Source organism: Phascolarctos cinereus, unplaced genomic scaffold (assembly GCF_003287225.1).
Source record: "Phascolarctos cinereus isolate Bilbo 61053 unplaced genomic scaffold, phaCin_HiC Scaffold_9;HRSCAF=440, whole genome shotgun sequence".
Taxonomy (NCBI): domain Eukaryota; kingdom Metazoa; phylum Chordata; class Mammalia; order Diprotodontia; family Phascolarctidae; genus Phascolarctos; species Phascolarctos cinereus.
In genome coordinates this window covers 156,271,954-156,293,034 of record NW_027556402.1, presented here as the reverse complement: position 1 = coordinate 156,293,034, position 21,081 = coordinate 156,271,954, and the positions used below count along the sequence as shown (strand labels likewise).

Sequence of the window (21,081 nt, the reverse complement as noted above, 5' to 3'; positions counted from 1 at the left end):
CACATTTGATTCTTCTTCCACATTAACACTGCCTTGAAATATTTGAACAGAAGCAACCAGGAAGGCTGTATAATATAACATATTATAATGTGAATTCAGGAGAAAGATGGGTTTGAAATATTACTTCTGACATTTATTAGCCATCTGTCTATGGGCAAGTTATTAAACTTCTTTGAGCTCAGTTTTCTTATCTGTAAAAGGGAGAACACATACACACACACACACACACACACACACACACACACACACATGCACACGCACACATATCACAGTTCCCAAAATGAGTTGAGGGTCAAATGAGAATTGTGTCAAGTGCTTGCTAAATCTAAAGGTCCTATACAAATGTCAGGTATTATTATTTGAAATATTGTCATAAATCTCTTTTCTAGGTTCATCATTCCTATGTCTTTAAATCATTCCTATATGGATCATAGTTTCAAGCCCTTTCACTATCCTGGTCACCATTTTACCTTTAAATGTGGTACATCAAACTGAGCATAGTATTTTATTTTTCCCCTTAGTTTAAACTTTTTATTTTCTCTCTTTAATATTTTTTCCAATTACATGTAAAAACAATTTTTAACCTTTATTTTTACAATTTTGAGGTCCAAATTCTCTCCTACCTTGCCTTCCCAACCCCTCATTGAGAAGGCAAGCATTTTGATAAAGGTTATACATGTGCAATTATGGAAAACATATTTCCGTATTAGTCATGTTGTGAAAGAGAACACAGACAAAAAAACCCAAGAAAAATTAAAAAAATTTAAAAAAAATAAGCTTAGTATTTTATATGTGGTTTAACCAGGACTGTTAACTCTACATTTTGATGCCATACTGTTTCCATGTCACATTGTTGACTCATATTGAACTTTAAATCCAATAAGCAGTCTCTTGGGTTTCCCTTCCTTGTTTGTGATTTTTGTTCTATCTTTCCTGGTTTGAAAATAATTTTCCTTGTTAGAGAAAACAAAATAGATGTTGAATAGTTCTTTCAACTGTCATAGGGGCCCTTAGTATATTTTTCCAAGGCTCTGGCCTGTTTCTCTTGAATCACTGAAATACTTTCCAATGTGCCTTCCAATTCAAGTTTGTATGTTTCCACACAGATGAGTCTCATCTTTTAATTTAAAAACAAAATTTTAAAATTTTTATCAAAAGTGTTGATGTTATTTTATTTGAAGTAATAAAACTTTAGAAACATTGTCATTTCAAGCAATTAAACTTGTTTAGAAGCATTCTATCTAAATTGTTTAATTAAATATATAAAGATAAAAAAATGGTAGGGCCTTAACAAAAGCAGAAGAGATTAAGAGGCGGCACATCCAGAGAAAGAACTATGGAGTCTGAATGCAGATTGAAGTGTACTGTTTTCACTTTTTAAAAATTTTTTCTTTCTCATGGTTTTTCCCTTTTGTTCTGGTTCTTCTTTCACAACATGACTAATGTGGAAATATATTTAATATGACTGTACATGTGTAATCTGTATCAGATTGCTTGCTGTCTTGTGGAAAGGAGTAGAGAGGGAGGGAGGGAGAAAAATTTGGAAACCAAAATTTTATAAAAGTGAATGTTGAAAACCATCTTTACATGCCATTGAAAAAAAAATACTATGAAGTAGGGAAAAAAGGAGAGGTGGCAAGAATACACAAAGGAACTATATCAGAAAGATCTTAACATCATTGATAATTGTGATGGTGTGGTTACTGATCTAAATAGAGCCAGACATCCTTGAGAATGAAGTCAAGTGGGCCTTAGGAAACATTGCTAACAATAAGGCTAGTAGAAGTGATAGAATTTCAACTAAGCTATTTAAAACCCTAAAACATGATGTTGTTAAAGTGCTGCATTCAGTATACCAGTGAATTTGGAGAACACAACAGTGCCCACTGGATTGGAAAAGATCAGTTTACATCCCAATGCTAAAGAAGGAAATGCCAAGCAATGTTCAAATTACTGAACAGTTATGCTCACTTCACATGCCAGCGAGGTTATGCTTAAGATTTTGCAAGCTAGGCTTCAGCAGTATGTGAACTAAGAATTACAAGAAGACCAGGCTGGCTTTCGAAGAGGCAGAAGAACTAGAGACCAAATACCAACATTCACTGGAATGCAAGAAAGCAAGGGAGTTCCAGAAAAATATCTACTGTTGCTTCATTGATTACACTACAGACTTTGTGTGGATCACAATAACATGTGGCAAGTGCTCAAAGAGACGGGAGTACCAGGTCATCTCCCTTGTCTCCTAAGGAACCTGTATGCAGGCCAAGAAGCAATAGTCAGAACTGAATGTGGAATGACTGATTGGTTTAAGATTGGGAAAGGAGTATGACAAGACTGCATGTTGTCACCTTATTTATCTAGCTTATATGAAATCCCAGGATGAATCAAAAACTGGAATTAAGGTTGGCGGGAGAAATACCAACAGTCTCAGATATGCAGATATCCACTCTGATGCCAAAAAGTAAAGAGGAATTAAGTCTCTTGATGAGAGTGAAAGAGGAGAGTGTAAAAGCTGGCTTGAATCTTAACATTAAAAAAAAAAGACAGAGCTTGGCAAGTGGTCCCATCACTTCCTGACAAATAGAGAGAGAAGAAATAGAAGCGGTGTCAGATTTTATATTCTTGGGCTCAAAGATCACTGCAGATGGCAACTGCAGCCATGAAATTAAAAGATAGTTGCACTTTGGAAGGAAAACTATGGCAAATCTAGATAGCATTCTAAAAAGCAGAGACTTAACTTTGCTGACAAAGGTCCATATCATCAAAGCTATGGTTTTTCCAGTAGCAATGTATGGCTGTGAGAGTTGGACTATAAGGAAAGCTGAGGAGCTGCAGAATTGATGATTTGGAATTGTGGTGCTAGAGATGACTTTTGAGAGTTCCTTGGACAGCAAAGAGATCAAGTCAGTCGATACTTGAAGAAATTAATTCAGGCTATTCACTGGAAGGTCAAACACTGAAGCTGAAGCTTAAATACTTTGGCCGCATAATGAGAAGACATGACTCATTGGAGAAGACTCTGATGATGGGAACAATTGAAAGCAAAAGGAAAAGGGGATTGATAGATAGTGTTATGGAAACAACGAACATGAACTTGGACAGACTTTGGGTGATAGTGGAGATGGAAGGACCTGGTGTGGTACTGTCCATAGGGTCACAAAGAGTCAGACATGACTGAACAACAACTACAAAATGCATAAAGTATCATAACAAAATTTTTTGTCACTGCCTCCAGGTCCTTGTCAAGATTCACATGATGAATAATTTAAGTACAGTACCACCATTCCCATCTAATCTTTTTTCCTTTCTGGTAGCCTTTTTCTTATTTTCTTGACATATTCTCCTGATATTGCTTCCCCCATCTGGACTTAAATTTGCTGATTCTCTCTTAATTAAGTGTTGATCTAATTAAACTGATTGAGACTTAAACACACACACACACACACACACACACACACATCAGCATTATTTAGTAACTAGATGCTCCTTACTTGTTCACCTTTGTAAATGATTCACTGAATTCTGTAGGGCTCATTTGGGAGGTAGGGAGTAGGAGAGGGAAGGGTGATAAGGAGCATTTTGATCCAGCAATGTGTAATACAGAGCTTTTAGGTTTGCAAAGCACTTTATATACGTTATCTTATTTGATCCTCACAACAGTCCTGTGAGGTGAGTGTTATTATTATCCCCATCTTACAGATGAAGAGACTAGGGTCACACAGCTAGTAAATGTCTTGAGGAAGATTTGAACTCTGACCTTTTCTGACCTTAAGTCCAGGAAGGAACTATTCTAGGAAGTGGACATCTGTTGAAAATTACAAGATGAGCCTGGGACCGTACTCAAAGAAACAGCATGTTCCCTTGGTGGAGAATTAGGACCTTGTTCTGCTATTGGATCTTTCTACTTCTCTTTCTCTTCTCCTTTGCTTTATATGGAGACTAATGTTAGGCCTTGGATCAAAGACAGGCTTCATCATGCATCCCCACAAAGTAGAGGTATCTATCTCTAAAGGAGGCTGTGTATCTTGTCAGCCATTCGCTGTTGTTTCCCTAATCCCATCCCCACCTGGCTCACATTTTGTACAGTGTGTAGTTGGTGTGGATCTATGTAGTTTCTTATGTATTTGGTTAAAAGTAGTTACCTAGAGAATGCCTGCAGCCTTTTGGCAAGGGGAACAGTGGTTTTGAGAAGAGCAAAGAGCAAAAGAAATCTGAGAAAAGTTCAATGTATAAATACCCCTATATGCAGGAAGGTTAAGCTACTGAATCATTTTTCTAAAATGTAGGTCTGACCATGTTGTTCCCTTACTTAATAGGCTCCAGAGGCTCACTCTTACTTTCAGGATCAAATATTAAAGTGATTTTTTTTTCTTGGCATTTAAAGATCTTCATAGTCTAGGCCCTCCTACCTTTCTGGTCTTTTTACATTCTCTTGCCCTCCATGCTCTCTACAATCCAGCCGTTTTGGTCTGTTTGTTCTTCCTTGTACTCAGCACTGCATCCCCTATCTTTGTGCCTTTGCACTAGTTCCCCAGGTCTGGAATGTTTTCCCAGCCTGTTATTTGTAGAGCCTTTGGCTTCCTTTATCACTCAGACCTCCTCCAGGAAGCCTAAGTCCCCTGCAGATCCCATGCTCTTAGGTTACCTCCTATCTTTGTTTTATTTACTTTGTTCTGATTTGTATGTGCTGTTTTCCCCGTTATAATGTAAGCCCCTGGATGACAAAGACTTTGCTTTTTCTTCCTCATCAGCATTTATCATAGTGCCTGACACACCTGTGTTTTGATTGATTTATTGATTCCCTCCCCCTTGAATGAAAGTCCTTATCTTCAGCTTACTAAGAAGAAAAATCTGTAATGTTAGTCCAGAAGAAAATGATGGCTGTAGAGCTGGAAAGAATGTTTAGAGGTTCTTTAGAACCTGAATGCTGAGAGCCAGACAGGGTAAGACATGTCCAAGGTTAAGAAGGCAGAGAGCTGTGATAAAGAGTATATTTCAAAGCTAAGCTTAAACTAAAGGTAAAACCTCTCAGACTTGCTAGAGATAAGTGGAGAGATGGAAATAACTGGAAGTGGAGAGGTAAGGAACATAAAAACAATTTGAGAGAAATTCTTAGACTTCTTTTTAGAATTAGGAGACAATTTGAGGTCTAGGTTCAAGCATGGGTTCTGCTGCTTGCTACCTTTTTGTGACTTTGGTCAAGTTATTTACTTTGTCTGTACAGATTATATGATATAATAGAACACTTGATTTGGAGTCAAGGAAACATTTCTGAGGCTCAGTTTCCCTTTTTTTAAAACAAGGAAGTTGGATTAGATGCCCTCTAAGGTTCCTTCTACCTCAATATCTATGACCATTTTGGGCCAGAGTTTCTTCATCTGTAAAATGAAGGAATTGTACTAGATGATCTGAATTCCTATCCAGTTAGAAATCTATGCAATTTATCTAACATCACATTATAACTTACAAAGCACTTTTACATATATTACATCATTTTGATTCTCACGAAACCTCTTGAGTTTTCTAGGCCAAGAATTATTATCTCCACTTTTCAGATGAGGAAAATGAGGCAGAGATTGTGGGACCTGTGTCACAGCTAGTAAATGGTAGAGCCAGGACTGGAACTTGTGCTGTCTAGAACCTAGGTCATCAAATCCATTGCACTTTGCATCACACTAGAATACCTCCTATAAAAACTTCAAGAAAATAAATGGCGTTAACCAAGTAGTTGCTCTTCTAAAAATCCTATTGTTATATTTCTTCTAATTATTTGTTTCCTGAGATTCTTAACAAAGTCACAAGGGTTAAAAGATATTCATAATCAAATTTAATTGAAATCAGGTACTTCTAGGATGCCTATGTATAGTGGAATTTACACATTCAGGTTATAAGGCTTGATCCCAAATGTGAAAATCCAGATAGTCTGTGAAGTCACCTAGTTTATGGACTCCTAGTCGTACTCACTATCTCTGGCTTGGATACTCTTGGTTCAGCATTGTAGCTGTTGACTGGGGTTTGTTGGGTAAATGGTACTGTGGCTGTGTAAAGAGGTCATGGAGGGTGGGGTAGAAGGGGAAAGAAAATCCAAGAACTTCAGCTTCCAGCTCCTGTCCATAATATTCTAGATAATTTAGCAATTTGCCAATGTCAGCAAAAGGGAGGGGAAAGTAGGAGTAGAGGACACCTGAGGAGATACAAAGGAGTGAGCAGCACTATGCTTCAGGAGGTGTTACCTGTAACATTCTGGAGGGATGGGCTCTTTAAGGTATTCTACATCTGTAAGCCAGTTGTGAAAATTGGGAGACATTGTTTAGGAAGGCCAAATACGGTGTATCAAGAGATCTGGAAGGGTTCTTCATGAAAGCCTAGTCCTGGTGGGCCTGAGTTCTTCTGTTTCTTTGCTAGGTTGTACTGTCTCTTGGTTGGAGAAAATGCTCAAGGGTGTTATTTATTTTGTCTTGTTTCCTTGAGATATGGTCAGGGAAGCACGATTTAGCTGTTTGGAAGTAAAAAGTATCTCCCCTTACCCTTATCTACCCATGGGGAAAATGGGGTCCCAGAAAGTAGACCCAAGGGACATTGGCCATAAATGAATATATAAAGACTCAGTCAGAATCAGAAGTCGACTCTTTTCTGAAGCTTCCCCCTTTTCATGAAGAGATGACTACATCAGAGTAGAAGTTGAATAGATGGGTCTGATACATTTGATTTTATATAAATTTCTTTTTAAATATAATTGAGTTCATAATATATTTTAGCAATTTAGCTTTTTACTTTCTACCAAAATAATTGGAGTTTTTCATAGGTTGCTAAATAATTACACACTTAAAAGTGATTTTAAGATTTGCAAAAGTTTATTACAAAAACCCTATGAGATGGGTAGTGCACATATTATATACATTTTAAAGATGGAGAAAACCGAGGGTCAGAGAGTTTCTGAATTACTCATGGATATGTTGGCTCATCAAGTATATTTTAGTTTAAATTATTTACTTCGTTCAAAGTGTAATAAAGTTTTAATTTTATCACCATACTCCTAAATCTTTATGGAGAAATGGAGTAAATTTTGAAAGAAAATGTCAGTAATAAATGCTTTTAGTGAGATTACTTGAAATATATTATTATCATTATTATCATTTTATATTATATTATCATCATAGCATTTTTTTTAGTTTCAGTGATATTCGCATTAAAGACTAATATTTCTTTGTTCTTTAGATCAAGATATTTTGGAAAGCATATTAATAGACAGCTGTTTCTATCCAAATGTGTCAATAGTAAGTAGACAATTTTTATGTAATTTGGAATATCTTATGTACTTTCTGAGGTTTTTTAGAGTCCTCTAATTTTATTAAATGATTCATGATTGCTTAATGCTAGAGAAGTTGTTAAAAATAAAAAAAAGGTGGGTGAGATAGTGGGAAATATTTGCTAAGAATTTTTTTTTCTCTTCTATGATTGACTCCATGCTCATTTAGCACAAATAGTTACAATCATTTGTTATGTTTTTTACAGTAGATTATTTCTTCTTGGGGAATAAAAACAATATTAAAATAACATTCTGCTTCTTTATTCGGAATAACCCCATGATTAATTACCTAAGAGTAAAAAATGTTGTTTTTGTATGTCATGGTGTACTTTATTTTCTTTGCGTGTATTTCATTTGGTAGCCAGATGCTCTGACCAGTCTTGTTGTCGTGATGTTGTATGACTTCCAAGACAGAAAATTTCAAAGTCGACTCATTTCAGATGAGGAAGAGTCAATTTCAGAAGTTCAGGAAGTAGAGAATCTTCTTAACAGGTATTACTAACAGTAATAAGAAAGAACAAAATTCTTTGAAGTTTATGTTTTCATAACAATATGTGACATTCTTTATAGGTAAGCATCAAAAAACTGTAGGGGATATTACTGGGTGATGTATAGCTTTAATGGTTTACCAAGCTTTCTTTCAAAATTGCCTTGGAAATAAGTTCATTAAGAAGAACCATTTTAAAATTGAACAGATTTCAGAAGTTTAGTCTGAAAGGCAGATCTGGTATACATAAATAGAATAATGAAAAATTTTCTAAATTTTTTTTTATTAGAAAGCATGAAAATTGGATGAATTTCCTGGCCTATCATGAGCAAATTGAAACACAGTTATACATGTGTTTATGTGTTCATATATCCAGATTCTTTTTTAGGCTACTTATTGCTATAGAAAAATCCAGCTGGATCAAACAAGAAAAACCACAGCTATATCTAAGGATTCATTAGGACTTAGATTATACCATGGTTTGAGCCAATTATTTATTATAAACATTAACATAGTTCTACAATTATCATTCTAGAATGTTCATGGTTTCTTCATCAGTGAGAATCAAAGAAAATTACAATGGCAGTTATAAGATTTTAATCAGTTTTCTTCAAGGTATAATATAGGTATATGAAGTAATGTGTCAGAATATCCATGAAATGACTATAATTCAACTGCCAAATTTCAAGTGGCTCAAAAATTTTCCTTTGTAAATAAAACAAAGATGCCAGAGATAGTCTAACAGAGTCATGAGTGTAGGCCTGGTATTTTTTCTTCGTGAAAATTTTTATGTAATTTCAAAATGATATTTAGAATACCACCTTTTTTAGGCTACTGATGTTTACATGTCAGATGTATTTTCATTGTGATTAAAAAATGAGTGAAGATTTTGTAGGACATTAAAATATATCAAAAGCTTGAAGCTTGAAGATATTTTTTAATATTTGCTATTAGTGAGGCAACATATTTTGAGTGTTTTTTCCATTTATTCTAAATATGTTGTCATATCTTTCAAGAAATCTTGTCACTTGTGTAGAAGATAACTTTTTTTACTTTTTTTATTAATTTATTTTGATTTATCAACAATTGCTTCCATAAGCTTTTGAGTTTTACATTTTTCTGCCCCTCCCTCCTTCCCCAAGATGGCCCATGATCTGATATAGGCTATACATATACATTCCTATTAAACATACTTTCATATTAGTTATGTTGTAAGGAAGAATTAGAATCAATAGGAGGGACCACCAGAAAGAGGAAACAAAACAAGAAAAAAATAGCAAATAGAATGCTTTAATCTGCATTCAAACTCCGTAGTTCCGTCTTTGGATGTGGATAGCATCTTGCATCATGAGACCTTTGGAGATGTCTTAGATTTTTGCATTGCTGAGAAGGGCTAAGTCTATCAACGTTAGTCATAGCACAGTGTGACTGTTACTGTGTACAACGTTCTCTTGGTTCCGCTCACTTCACTCAGCATCAGTCCATACAAGTCTTTCCAGATTTTTCTGATGTCTGCTTGCTCATCATTTCTTATAGCACAAAGTATTCCATTACATTCCTATACCACAACTTGTTCAGCCATTCCCCAATTGATGGTCATTCCCTCAATTTCCAATTCTTGGCCACCACAAAAAAAGCTGCTATAAATATTTTTGTACATATGGGTCCTTTTCCCATTTGAATGATCTCTTTGGGATACAGCCCTACAAGTGCTATTGCTGGGTCAAAGGGTATGCACGTTTTTATAGCCCTTTGGGCTATATAGTTCCAAATTACTCTCCAAAATGGTTAGATCAGTTCACAACTCCAGCAGCAATGCATTAGTGTTCTAATTTTCTCACATCTTCTTCAACATTTATCATTTTCCTGTTTTGTCATGTTGGCTGATCTGATAGGTGTGATCTGATAGATGTGATAGGTTGGAAGATAACTTTTTAAAGGGGGAGGAAAAGCCTTTAACGTGGTGTTTTGCTCTGGTGAATCAGGTGCTTTTTTATATCAATCAAACAATAATCACAGTGGGATCTTATTATCTACTTCTTTTAGCCAGTTGTGTGATTATAAATATGTGATCTGTTGTGGAATATCACTGGTGAAAACTACCTGTTCCCTTCTAATACTCTCCTCAAGGATACCCTCAATGCGATGTGTAGATACTTTTTATAAAAAAATTATTTAGATGAGAAGCTAGGTATGTGGGTTGGTAATTATTATTGTTCTTCAGGTCACTTGTCATTATTATTGTCATTTTGCAATAAGGTCTGAGACTTTTTTCTACATCTTTAGTAACTTCTTCAGAATTGATCCCTTAATTCCCTAAAAATTGTGTTCCATCTAGCATGATCCTCCTCTGTGTATAATTGATATAGTCCAGATGCTTTTCCCATTTTTCTTTTCAGTGCCATTTAAATCTCTTCCAGAGATTTTTCTAGAGCTGTAATGTTAATAGTCTTAATGTGGTGGTTCCAGTGTATGCAACAATTAAAAGAATATTATAAAATCTTTGTAGATCTTTCTATGTTTCACTTATTTGTTCTTCTTTTAGATTGATCCTTAAATAGACTCAGGATGACTTTGCTTACTTGAATTTCTTAGCAAGTTTTCTTTAAATTGTTTTTTCCTTTCACTATTGTTATTATGAATTGATACTGCTCATAATCAACATATATTTATTTTATTTTTTAAAATTAATTAATTTGTAGTTTTTAACATTCACTTCCATAAGCTTTTGAGTTTTAAATTTTCTCTGCCTCCCGCCTTCCTCCCCAAGACAACATGCAGTCTAATGTAGGCTCTGTATATGCATTCTTATTAAATATATTTTCACATTAGTCATGTTGTAAAGAAGAATTAGAATGAATGGGAGGAACCATGAGAAAAAAGAAACAAAACCAAAAAAAAAAAAGAGAGAGAGAGCAAATGGTATGCTTCAGTCTGCATTCAGACTCCATAGTTCTTTTTCAGGGTGTGGATAGCATTTTCCATCATGAGTCTTTTGGAGTTGTCTTAGATCCTTGTATTGCTGAGAAAAGCTAAGTCTGTCAAAGTTAGTCATCACACTGTGTGGGTGTTACTGTGTACAATGTTCTCCTGGTTCTGTTCACTTCATGCAGCATCAGTTCATATAAATCTTTCCAGGTTTTTCTGAAGTCTTCCTGCTTGTCATTTCTTATAGCACACAATGGTATTCCATTTACATTCATATACCACAACTTGCTCAGCATTCCCCAGTTGTTGGGCATTCACTCAATTTCCAGTTCTTGGCCACCACAACAGAAGCTGCTATAAATATTTTTATACTTGTGGATCTTTTCCCAATTTTATGATGTCTGTGAGGTACAGCCCTAGAAGTGGTATTGCTGGGTCAAAGGATATGCATATTTTTATAGCCCTTTGGGCATAGTCAAAATTGCTCTCCAGAATGGTTGGTTCAGTTCACACCAACAGTAGGATGCATTTATTAAGCACTTACTATGTCTAAGTCAATGGTCTGAGTGCTAGGGATACAAAAAAAGCAAAAATAGTCTTTGTGCTCAAAGAGCTTTTTTTCCACCATACTTTTTAGTGAGATTTTATAAAAAGGTATATGTGTCAAAAGAGACAGCTTGACATAGTGATTGGAGAGCTGGTTTCAAAGCCAGAAAAATCTGAGGTCCAAGTCTTGCCTCTGACATATAATGGTCTATGACCCTGGACAAATCACTTGACCCTTCAGTGCTCTAGGCAACTCTTTAGACTATAGGTTACAGAGAAGATGCTGACCTGTATTGCCCAGTCCTGTATGGTTGTATGTAGAGGAAGACCTTTAGCTAAAGCTTGCTGTCATTCTGTTGATTGTTCCATTGTTTCAGTTGTATCCAAGTCTTTGTGACCCCATTTGGGGTTTTCTTGGCAAAGATACTGGGGTGGTTTGCCATTTCCTTCTCCAGCTTATTTTACAGATGAAGGAACTGAGGCAAACAGGATTAAATGACTTTCCCAGGGTCACACAGCTATTAAGTATCTGAGGCCAGCTTTAAACTCAGGAAGATGAGTCTTCCTGACTCTAGGCCTGATGCTTTATCCACTGTGCCACCTCGCTACCCTTTCCTGGCACGTAGTAGACACTTAATCATGGTTATCAATTGCTTGTTTGAATCCTCACAACAAACATGAGGAATCGGAGACTCAGGTGGAGTGTTTTATAGCTACTTCCACAATATATATGTGTGTATACGTCCTCGTATACTGTATCCATCCATCCATCTGTCTATCTATCTATCTTGTGTGGGTGTATGTGTACGTATGTATATATATCTATATCTACATTTACATATATTTATATCAAATAGACATATATACATCTGTACATCTATATCAGCACTTCTTAAACTGTGAGTTGTGACCCCATATGGGCTTGTGAAACATTTGAACATGCAAAAAATTAATTAAACATCAAATGCAAAATGAATCTGAGCTGTTTCTGGCAGACCTTGCCTGTGTAGCATTGAGCAGCTTCACTTTAGCCTGGTTCTGAACACAAAGCCTGTGCACTTTGTATTGCACATGCCCGCAGGCCACACGATACCAGCTAACACTGCTGAAAGGCAAAAAGGGGTTCCATCTGTATAGCCAAATGTGGTAGGTGCTCAGCTCTAAAGCCAGTATCCTCTTAGTTCAGGTTTAATGTTGGGATGAAAGGATGTATTGCTGAGGCATTGATCATTTAACAAAGGAGGTTTCCTTTGCCCTAACAGCAAGGACCTATAGCAAAAAATGTTTGTTATATTCAGTTTTAAAATATAAATTTATTCATACCTTAAATGGATTTTAATTTTTATTTAAAATGGACGCATCAATATGTTCCCCTTCCCTTCAGTAAACTCTAGTGGCTACCTGTTACTTCCCAGATCAAATATAAAATGTTCTGTTTGTCTTTTAAAGCCTTTTGTGATCTAGCTTCTTCCTACTTTTCTAGTCTTCTTACTCTTTACTCTCCTCCACATATTTTAGGATCCAGGCACACTGACTTTCTTGCTGTTTCTTGAGCAGGACTCTAAATTTCTCACCTAGGTGCTTTGTCATTGGCTGTCTCCCAAGCCTGGAATGCCCTACCTGTCCCCCTTATCTCCAGTTCCTGGTTTCCTAAGACTCAGCTTAAACCCCCCCTTCTGCTGGAGGCTCTTTCCCTTCCTTCTTCCTACACTATTAGTGCTTTCTCTCTGAGGTTACAGTTTGCCTACACTGAATAAATTATTAGTATTATCGTGCACATCAGCGCCTACTTTTTGTCTCCCCAATTAGACTGAGATGATTGATTACAGGAACTGTGTTTTGCTGTTCTTTGAATTACCAATGCTTAGCACATAGTAAATGCTTGATAACAACTTTTTGGCCAACTGACTGATAATTCAGTTACATTTGTGTACCATAATTTGATCACTGAATTGATGCCTCTGACTGTAATTGGTTTCCAGTTCTTTGTCACTATCAAAAAGGCTGCTATAGCTATTTTTATGCATGTGTGTCCTTTTCTTCTTTCTTTGATTTTTTTTTTTGGGGGGTATAGGCCTAATTGTATTATTGCTGTGTACAGTTCAGTGACTTTTTTGACATAGTTCTAAATTATTTTCCAGGATGGCAAGACCAATTCACAGTTCTACCGACAGTGAATTACTGTGAATGTTTTCCCAAAGCCTCTCCAACATTTGTCATTTTCCTTTTTGGTCAACTTTTATAATCTAATGGATGTGAGGTAAAACCTCAGAGTAGTTTTAATTTGCATTTCTCTAATTACTAGTGATTTGGAGCATTTTCTCATATGGCTGTTGGTAGTTTGGTTTTCTTCCTTTGAAAATTGTCTAGCATGAACACTTTAATGCAGGGGTGGGGAACCTGTGGCCTCGCTTGTGGCCTTCCAGTCCTTGAGTGCAGCCTTTTGACTGAGTCCAGATTTTACAGAACAAATCCTTTTATTAAGGGCATTTGTTCTGTGAAGTTTGGATTCAGTGAAAGGGCCACTCTTGAGGACCTAGAGGGCCACATGTGGCCTCAAGGCCACAGATTCCCCACCCTTGCTTTAAGAGCGTTATAATAGAATCATTAATGTAGATCTGGAAGAAACCTTGGAAGTCACTGAGTTTGACTCTATCTAACATTATTTAATGCTGTCTCTCCCCCCCCCCCGCCCCCAATATCCAATCTGTTACCAAGGCCTGTCAGTTTTATCTTGAAACAGCCCTGGAATATGCTTCCTTCTCTCCTCTGACACAGCCACTATTCTAGAGCAGGTCCTCATCACCTTGTGCTTGGACAATTTTTAATAGTTATAGTCCTACTTAAGAAGGATTTTTTAATGTTTGCAGTATATTACTTTTATGTAAGAATATGTTTGTTTATCCTAGTGGCATATGGAAATGTATGTTTCATTTGATAGTATTTAATTTTTTTCCTCTCAGAATAATTTGTGGTAGAAAATGTTCCCATACGCTATAAGTTGGTCTCACAGTTTTGGTGAGGAGAAAAATTTTTTAAAGTTTGGAACTAGATTATATATAAACACATATTATGGTATATGGAAATTTAGTAATGGAGTTATCTTTAAGTTTGAGCAGTAAGTAACTCCTGCAGGTTTTTCCTCATTGTTAAAGCTAAGTATGTTTGAATATAATAACATATTAAATTAATGAGAATTCAATTATAATTTAAAAATTTTGATGGAGCTATAAGCTCATTGATATGAGCGCTCCGTGTACCCGCTGGTGCACATTGTAGCCAATCATGCCTTCTCATTCCATTTGCTTTTGCATTTTCTTGTAAATCTTCCATTGAGGATGCACTCCTATGGTGGAGTTAGTTTGCTAGTTCTTTCATTATTTTGTGGATATCAGTGTAGTGTTCAGGTTTACTATTTTTCCTCACACTGCTGAACTAACCTATTTCATTTTTAGATAATACGTATCTTTGATGTCATTTATACATTTCTCAAGTGCTAGTCATCAGTAGTATTATGCTGCTTCCTAGATAATATCTATTACGTGCCTTTCTGTTGCAACTGATTCTTAGATCATGATGTTCCATGTTAGGCAGCCATTTAGGATCAGATGGAGAATACTGGTGTCTAAGAGATGGGCTTTTGTGATGTCAAGGAGCTTGGGATCCTTTGAAGGTGGAACTCCGGTTCCCAAATGTGAACCTGTCTAATCTCTTCCTTCTATTCAATTCAGGGTCCTGCTCATTAACGCATATTTTAAAAAATAAGATGTGCATATGTAGCATCCCCTCTGACCTACTCTTCTAGCTTTTACCTACAGGTTGGGTCCCCACAGGGTGGCTGCTACCTCAGGTTATACAATACCCTATGGGCAGCTACTCCTACTACTGTAGCTCACTGGCTTTTACTCCTGTGCTTGCCATTAAGAGTCAGCCAATTGGCACAATTAGCTCTTTACAAAAGCATTTACTACAATGGCATAGTAAAAAAAAATAGTAGCTACAGAAGATTGCCTTCTCCCAACATACCCAAGGTACATGCTCTCCCAAATACACAGCGTTCCTGGAAAGAGAGGGCTCAGACTTAGAGGGGAGTAATAATGAAGTGCCACGTGCAAGAAATGTATGTGCACAGGTGACAGCTGTGAGTGCTGCCGGCCTAGGCTCCCTTTCTGTTTTTGGTCTTCCTCTTGGGTATGCTGTTTCTGCTAGGCAAATGGTGAAGTTAGTTCTGGGGTCTGTTCCTAGTCCAGCTCTCTTCTCTGCTTCAAAAGGTCATGTTCCTTGATGCTGTTCCCCTTTCTCTCTGTATTTGTCTGGGGCGTGGGGTGGGGAAGGAGGAGGTGTCCTGCTCTTTGTTGGTTACGGTGCCTTTTATCGGTTGAGTAATTTCTTTCCCTGATATGTAACTTATAAAAATACTCAACACATTCTAAAATATAGTTTAATATTCTAATTTAAATAACTTAATACAAGAACAGAAAGAGACCATAGAGCCACTTTTTCAATCTCTTAACTGGGCAAATTAAGGAAACTAAGGCTGGGAGAAGTTAAGGTTGCCTAAGATCATACTTGTAGTAAAAGGGCTGAGCAGGGATTTTAACCCTTAGATCCTCAAATGCAGAGATCATTATTTATACCATATTGTGCTGCTCTAGTTGTTCTGTACTGATGCTGGTCCTTGGTTTGAAAGGAATTATAATGAGCTTACACTGCTGAGAATTACACATAAAAGTCTCCATTTTTTAGTTGCAAGAATTATTCGAAGGAGTGAAGGACCAGTAAGCAATATATGAATACCTTATCATAAATATTTTATTCACCAGTGTTTAAAAGTATATAATCTAAACTTGTAAAGTTTTTTCAGGAGGAAGAAAAAACTATTACCCAAACAAAAACCTGGAAAAGGTGTTTATAGTGTTTTTCCTTTAATGTCCTGGGGCTAGTCATGATTGTTTCAACTTCAAGTCACTTGACCAGTAGTATTTGCTAAACACTTCCATGCTAACAAAGTCCTTGGAAAGCAGTAAAAATTAAATAGGGTCTCTTCCCAGCAGGAGGAGCTCTTGATGTAAAATGCATAGTGGTAGCTCCCACCTTTATGAGCTAGCAATACTGACCAAAAAGATCTTCATTCTTTGAATTACAACAGTTTAATATACACATATCTAGCATCCATTGCTGTGGTATTATATAACTCTTAGACATAGGAACTAGAACAATCTAATTTTGTTGTGGTCAGAGCCTTTTGCAGGGAAGGCAGCCTTAGGTCACATGTTTTTGGGGGGAATTTATGTGTCAGGGTTGGGGATTGGGTATCTTTAGTGGTATATTGAACTAAGTAGTACCTTAGGGAGGCGTTTGGAGGGAGAAAAAAGGAATTGAGCAAACAGTTGATAAAAATGAATACTTTAAGTATTACTTTTAAACCTCTTAACCCCAATTGCCTAAAAATAAAAAAAACAAAAAAAAACAAAAAACCTCTTGTCAACCTTCTTATCATTTACTCTCCAACACTGAAGAACTTTGGTTGGCACTGTGACTAGTCTGGTAGCTTATTTCCCCTTTGTTTTGTCACTTTTCCCCTATCTTCAAGGCTATCTTTGTTATTCCTCTAAACCAGATTTCAACTATATAAAAATATCACAGGGGTGCTATGTAAAATATACTGTATACTGTGTGTTTTACCCCAAGCAGTCCTCCATTACTTTAGGAATAAATAGCTTGGGTTGTGTCATCATAATTTGGGCTTTTATAAGATGATATTTCTTTTGGGGTTTGAGATATCAGTAAAAATCATGGAGTTTTCTGGATACTTTTTAAATTTTTTTCTGTGTTTGCAGGTATTGTTAGATATGGAATATTAGGAGAGGGGAGGGCCAAAAGCAGGTTCATGAAAGGTATTAAGCCTTAAGACTATAATGTTGAAGTCCATTCTAGCAATTAACACTGAAATAGAGACCTAGCGAGATGCAGAAAGACATAAGACAAAGAGATAGATATTAGAGGGGAAAACAGAAAAGTAAGTAGGATTACTAGATTTCCATTTCAAAATCTGGCAAATTTTATTAAATTTTTTTAAAACATGAGGTGGCTTTGAAGAGGAAATTACTAAAATTTGGAGTGGAACTTATTAACATTTCTAGCGGGATATTGGTACCCCTGTATCTTAAGTGCACTTTTCAGTAAAAAGTGGATTTTATATTTTTAGTTTTAAAACAAAATTGGCTGCAGCACTGGCAAGATGTCGAATTAAGCATGATGCTCTTTCAATTTACCACATTCTACCAGAAACTGTTAGAAGACAGGAACAAAGAGCTTCTACTTTGCCACTTTATGCTTGGGTAAATACTTGCAAAATCAGGTGAGATTTCAAATATATACTTTCCTTATGTGCAAGTCACTTAACCTCTCCTTTCTTTAGGCAACTATATAACACTAAGTTTCATAGAAAATGTTAACCTGTGTTGGTAGGAGTTTTCCCAAGTTACCTATACCAGTGAAATCAAAGGTCCAGCCAGTCCCTACACCCCATCTACTTTCCTTATGGTAAAACCTAAAAAATAAATTAAGTATAAATTTGAGATCATCTTTTTCTGAAGAAGAATATTTGTATAAAAATGTAATTCTTAATTTGTATTTTAAATCTTGATTCTTGGTTTAATTTGAGATCTTAATTCTAAATTAAAAAAGAAAATTATATCAATCCTTTTATGCCCTAAAGCATGCTTCTGTAGGCTAACCCTGCAAAGTTGCACTAGATATAAACTTCACATTAGTTTGCTTGGGTGATATTGATTCTTTTCCATGTTAATAGAACAGTAATGTGTTAGAATTTATATTTAATCTCCTATATCGTAATTATAGTCAAAACAAATAATTGAATGTTGTATCAACAGCCCTGAAGTTGTTTGCGATGATTTGAAGAAAGAAGGATACACCAAAGTCAGATCTGCATTTGACTTGGAGTGCAAATCTTTTTGTATGGACCAGCATTGCAGTGATGTCTTAATTTTTCCATCTCATCTTAAAAGTGAACTTCTTAATATAGAGCTTTGTACAGATTATAAACTTTTGTTTCAGGTAAGCTGAAATTTGCTTTTAAAGATTGTCTTTACTAAAAAAAATTGAGTAGTCTTAATTCTTTTTCCTTAGACAAACTCCTCAAGGGGCTTGTAAGCCTCAACATCACATCCCATCAAAATATTAAATGTGGAATGTGGACTTTCTATTCATACTTCTTATAGATCATCAGGAGGATTTACAGCTTTCTCTAATTTCAACTTCAATCTAATTTAACCTGGTACCCTCAAAATTTATCAGACCTTAATCCCTTTTGAAGCAGCATAGAAATGACTTCTCTTTCCTTACCCCCACAATTTATTCTTGTGCTACTGGTATCTGGGAATGGGTTAATCTCATTTGAGTTAAAAAGCTTACCTTGAGAAATCTTTACTGAGTGATCTTTGAATATCCAAGATGAATTCTGTAGTAAATAAAACTCCCATTTTTTTTTCTCAACTTTAAAATTTGGATTAATATTTCATTATCAGAAGATTAAGTAGAAATTAAATAGGGCAACATGGCAGAGTAGCTAGAAAGCTGGCATTGGAGTGAAGAAGACCTTGTTTGAGCTCTTTGACACAAAGCTTTGGGACCTGGGAAAGTAATTTAACCTCTCACCTCTCTAGGCTACTCTATAATATAAGTTGCAGAGAAGATGCTGACCTGCATTGTTTTCTTTACCTTTCTTTACCTCTATATAAGTAGAATTGCTTATAATAATGAAATTACAGGTCTAGACCTTATCCCTATCCCTATTATAGCCAAAGGAAACCCCAACTTATAAATGGTTTGTATTCCAAAAGTTCATTTGTAAGTTGATATTTTGAAACTTAGAATATGTTTTTCCTGTGGAAATAATGTTATAAATGATAGATAATCAGTTAGTCAAGTATTTATTAAGCATTTATTGTGTGCCAGGCACTGTGCCAGCCACTTGTTAAATTCTCAGGCTAGCAAGGAAAAGCCTATTTGGCCTATAGTTGTAGCTGAACTATAGTAATAGCATCTCTAGGACTCCTGATTTCTGAACCCCAAATCCTTGCTCTGTGTTCCTTGAAGTTTGAACATCGCTGAGCTATGGCAGCAAAGATGACGATAGAGGTTGACAGTGGCCTCTTGTGACTGGACAGTTCCTACAGTAATGCTTACAAATGGGTGTTTTTGTAACATATCAAGTCAGGTGCTGCCTATTTTGTCTTATTTTACTATGTGAAAGACAAAGCACAATGTACCTATTTTAGGTTAAGTTTAGATATCAAATAAATTTATTCACTATTCAGATTCCTTTGGCTAAATAAAAATTAAGAAACTTTAAAAAGTTAAGAATATTTCCATTAATGTAGAACAAGTAAAGTAGATCTTCTGAATCTTATCTTTTGTGATTTCTAATCACACTATTTGTTCCCATGTAGGATAAATCTCGAAGTCTTGCTGTCCATTCTGTAAAGACCTTGCTGAATATGGATGATGACATCTTACTGGTTAACATGGGTTCCTGGTACACTGTTGCTCATATGTCAACACTGACAAATCAGAGCACCTCAAAAATATATGTATGTGGAATAAAATCACAAACTAAGGAATCTGAACTGAAGGATCTTTTTACAAATATGGGATGTAAAAGTATGTGTCAAACATTAATTTCTATTTGGAGTTTAGTGTCCTCATATTTTAGAAGTGATGAAGGTTTATTTTAATGTATTTTAATTTTATTTTTCTTTATAAAACACTCAAGATAATCTTTCTCAATACCTGTGTGTTGGTATATAAGGTAGTTCTTGTAGTAGAATTTTGCTAATATTGGTTGAATTGCAGGTTAGAATTTTAATGCTCTATATAAGTAGCAGCATGAATAAATACCTTACATTTATGTAACATTTAAAATTTTTTAAAAAATACTCAACTGTAAATCTAATTTGATTCTCACATAAGCATTAGGTTGGTATTATTACCATTTAATGAATGAGGAAACAGAAAAAAATGAGATTAAATAATTGAGTCACAAGTTACAGTCAGCATTAGAACCAAGGCCTTCAGATGTAAATATAACAAAGCTAATTCAATTGTACACTGCATTTAAAGAGGCATAGTTTTCAGAAAAAGGCAGGTAATGTTCCTGTGCTTCTAGGAATTACATTTTAGGAAAGACATTGACAAGCTGGCAGGTGCAGAACAGGGCAACCAGGTAATTGCAGAGACTATGGACAATCAGTTCAAAGAACTGGGAATATTTATCCTGTAGAAGAGAAAATTTCAGGAGGACATGATAGCTGTTTTCAAATAGTTGAAGGGCTATCAGATGGAAGAAGGATTATAGGACTCTTTCTTTCTACTTGATCCAAATGGGCAGAAGCAGGAGGAATGGGGAGAAGTTGAAAAGAAGCAGCTTTTTTTGATGCAAAGAAAAAGTTCCTAACAATTAGAGCTATTCAAAGGTAGAATGAATGGCTTCAGGAGGTAATGAATATATACTCTAGGGGTCTAGAAGTCTTCAAGTGAAAGCTGTTTACTCTTTGGGCATCTTGTATTAGGTTGGTGACTCCTGTATAGTTAACAGATTGGACTAAATCACCTATTACTCTTTCAATGCAGAAGTTATGTGAGAAATTAATTACAGCTAAATTTCTGGGGTTTTTTGAAGAGATAAATCTGATATCTTTATGTTATCTGTACAAAGTGAACTCTCTAAAAATCCTTAATTTCCAAATTCAAAAGTATCTTGTTTTTTCCCTTCTCTTCTTTATCTTTA

At 35.7% G+C, this 21,081-nt stretch overlaps 1 protein-coding gene across 1 annotated transcript in view; it reads left to right on the top strand.

Moving 5' to 3' along the window:
- NSUN7 (NOP2/Sun RNA methyltransferase family member 7) overlaps window positions 1-21,081 on the top strand; it is an 85,631-nt gene that overhangs the window by 13,878 nt on the left and 50,672 nt on the right. Inside the window, 5 exon segments of the mRNA XM_020991164.2 lie at window positions 7,219-7,277; window positions 7,671-7,801; window positions 17,479-17,631; window positions 18,167-18,350; window positions 19,745-19,955. Of these exon segments, the coding sequence (XP_020846823.1) occupies window positions 7,219-7,277; window positions 7,671-7,801; window positions 17,479-17,631; window positions 18,167-18,350; window positions 19,745-19,955 (738 nt within the window).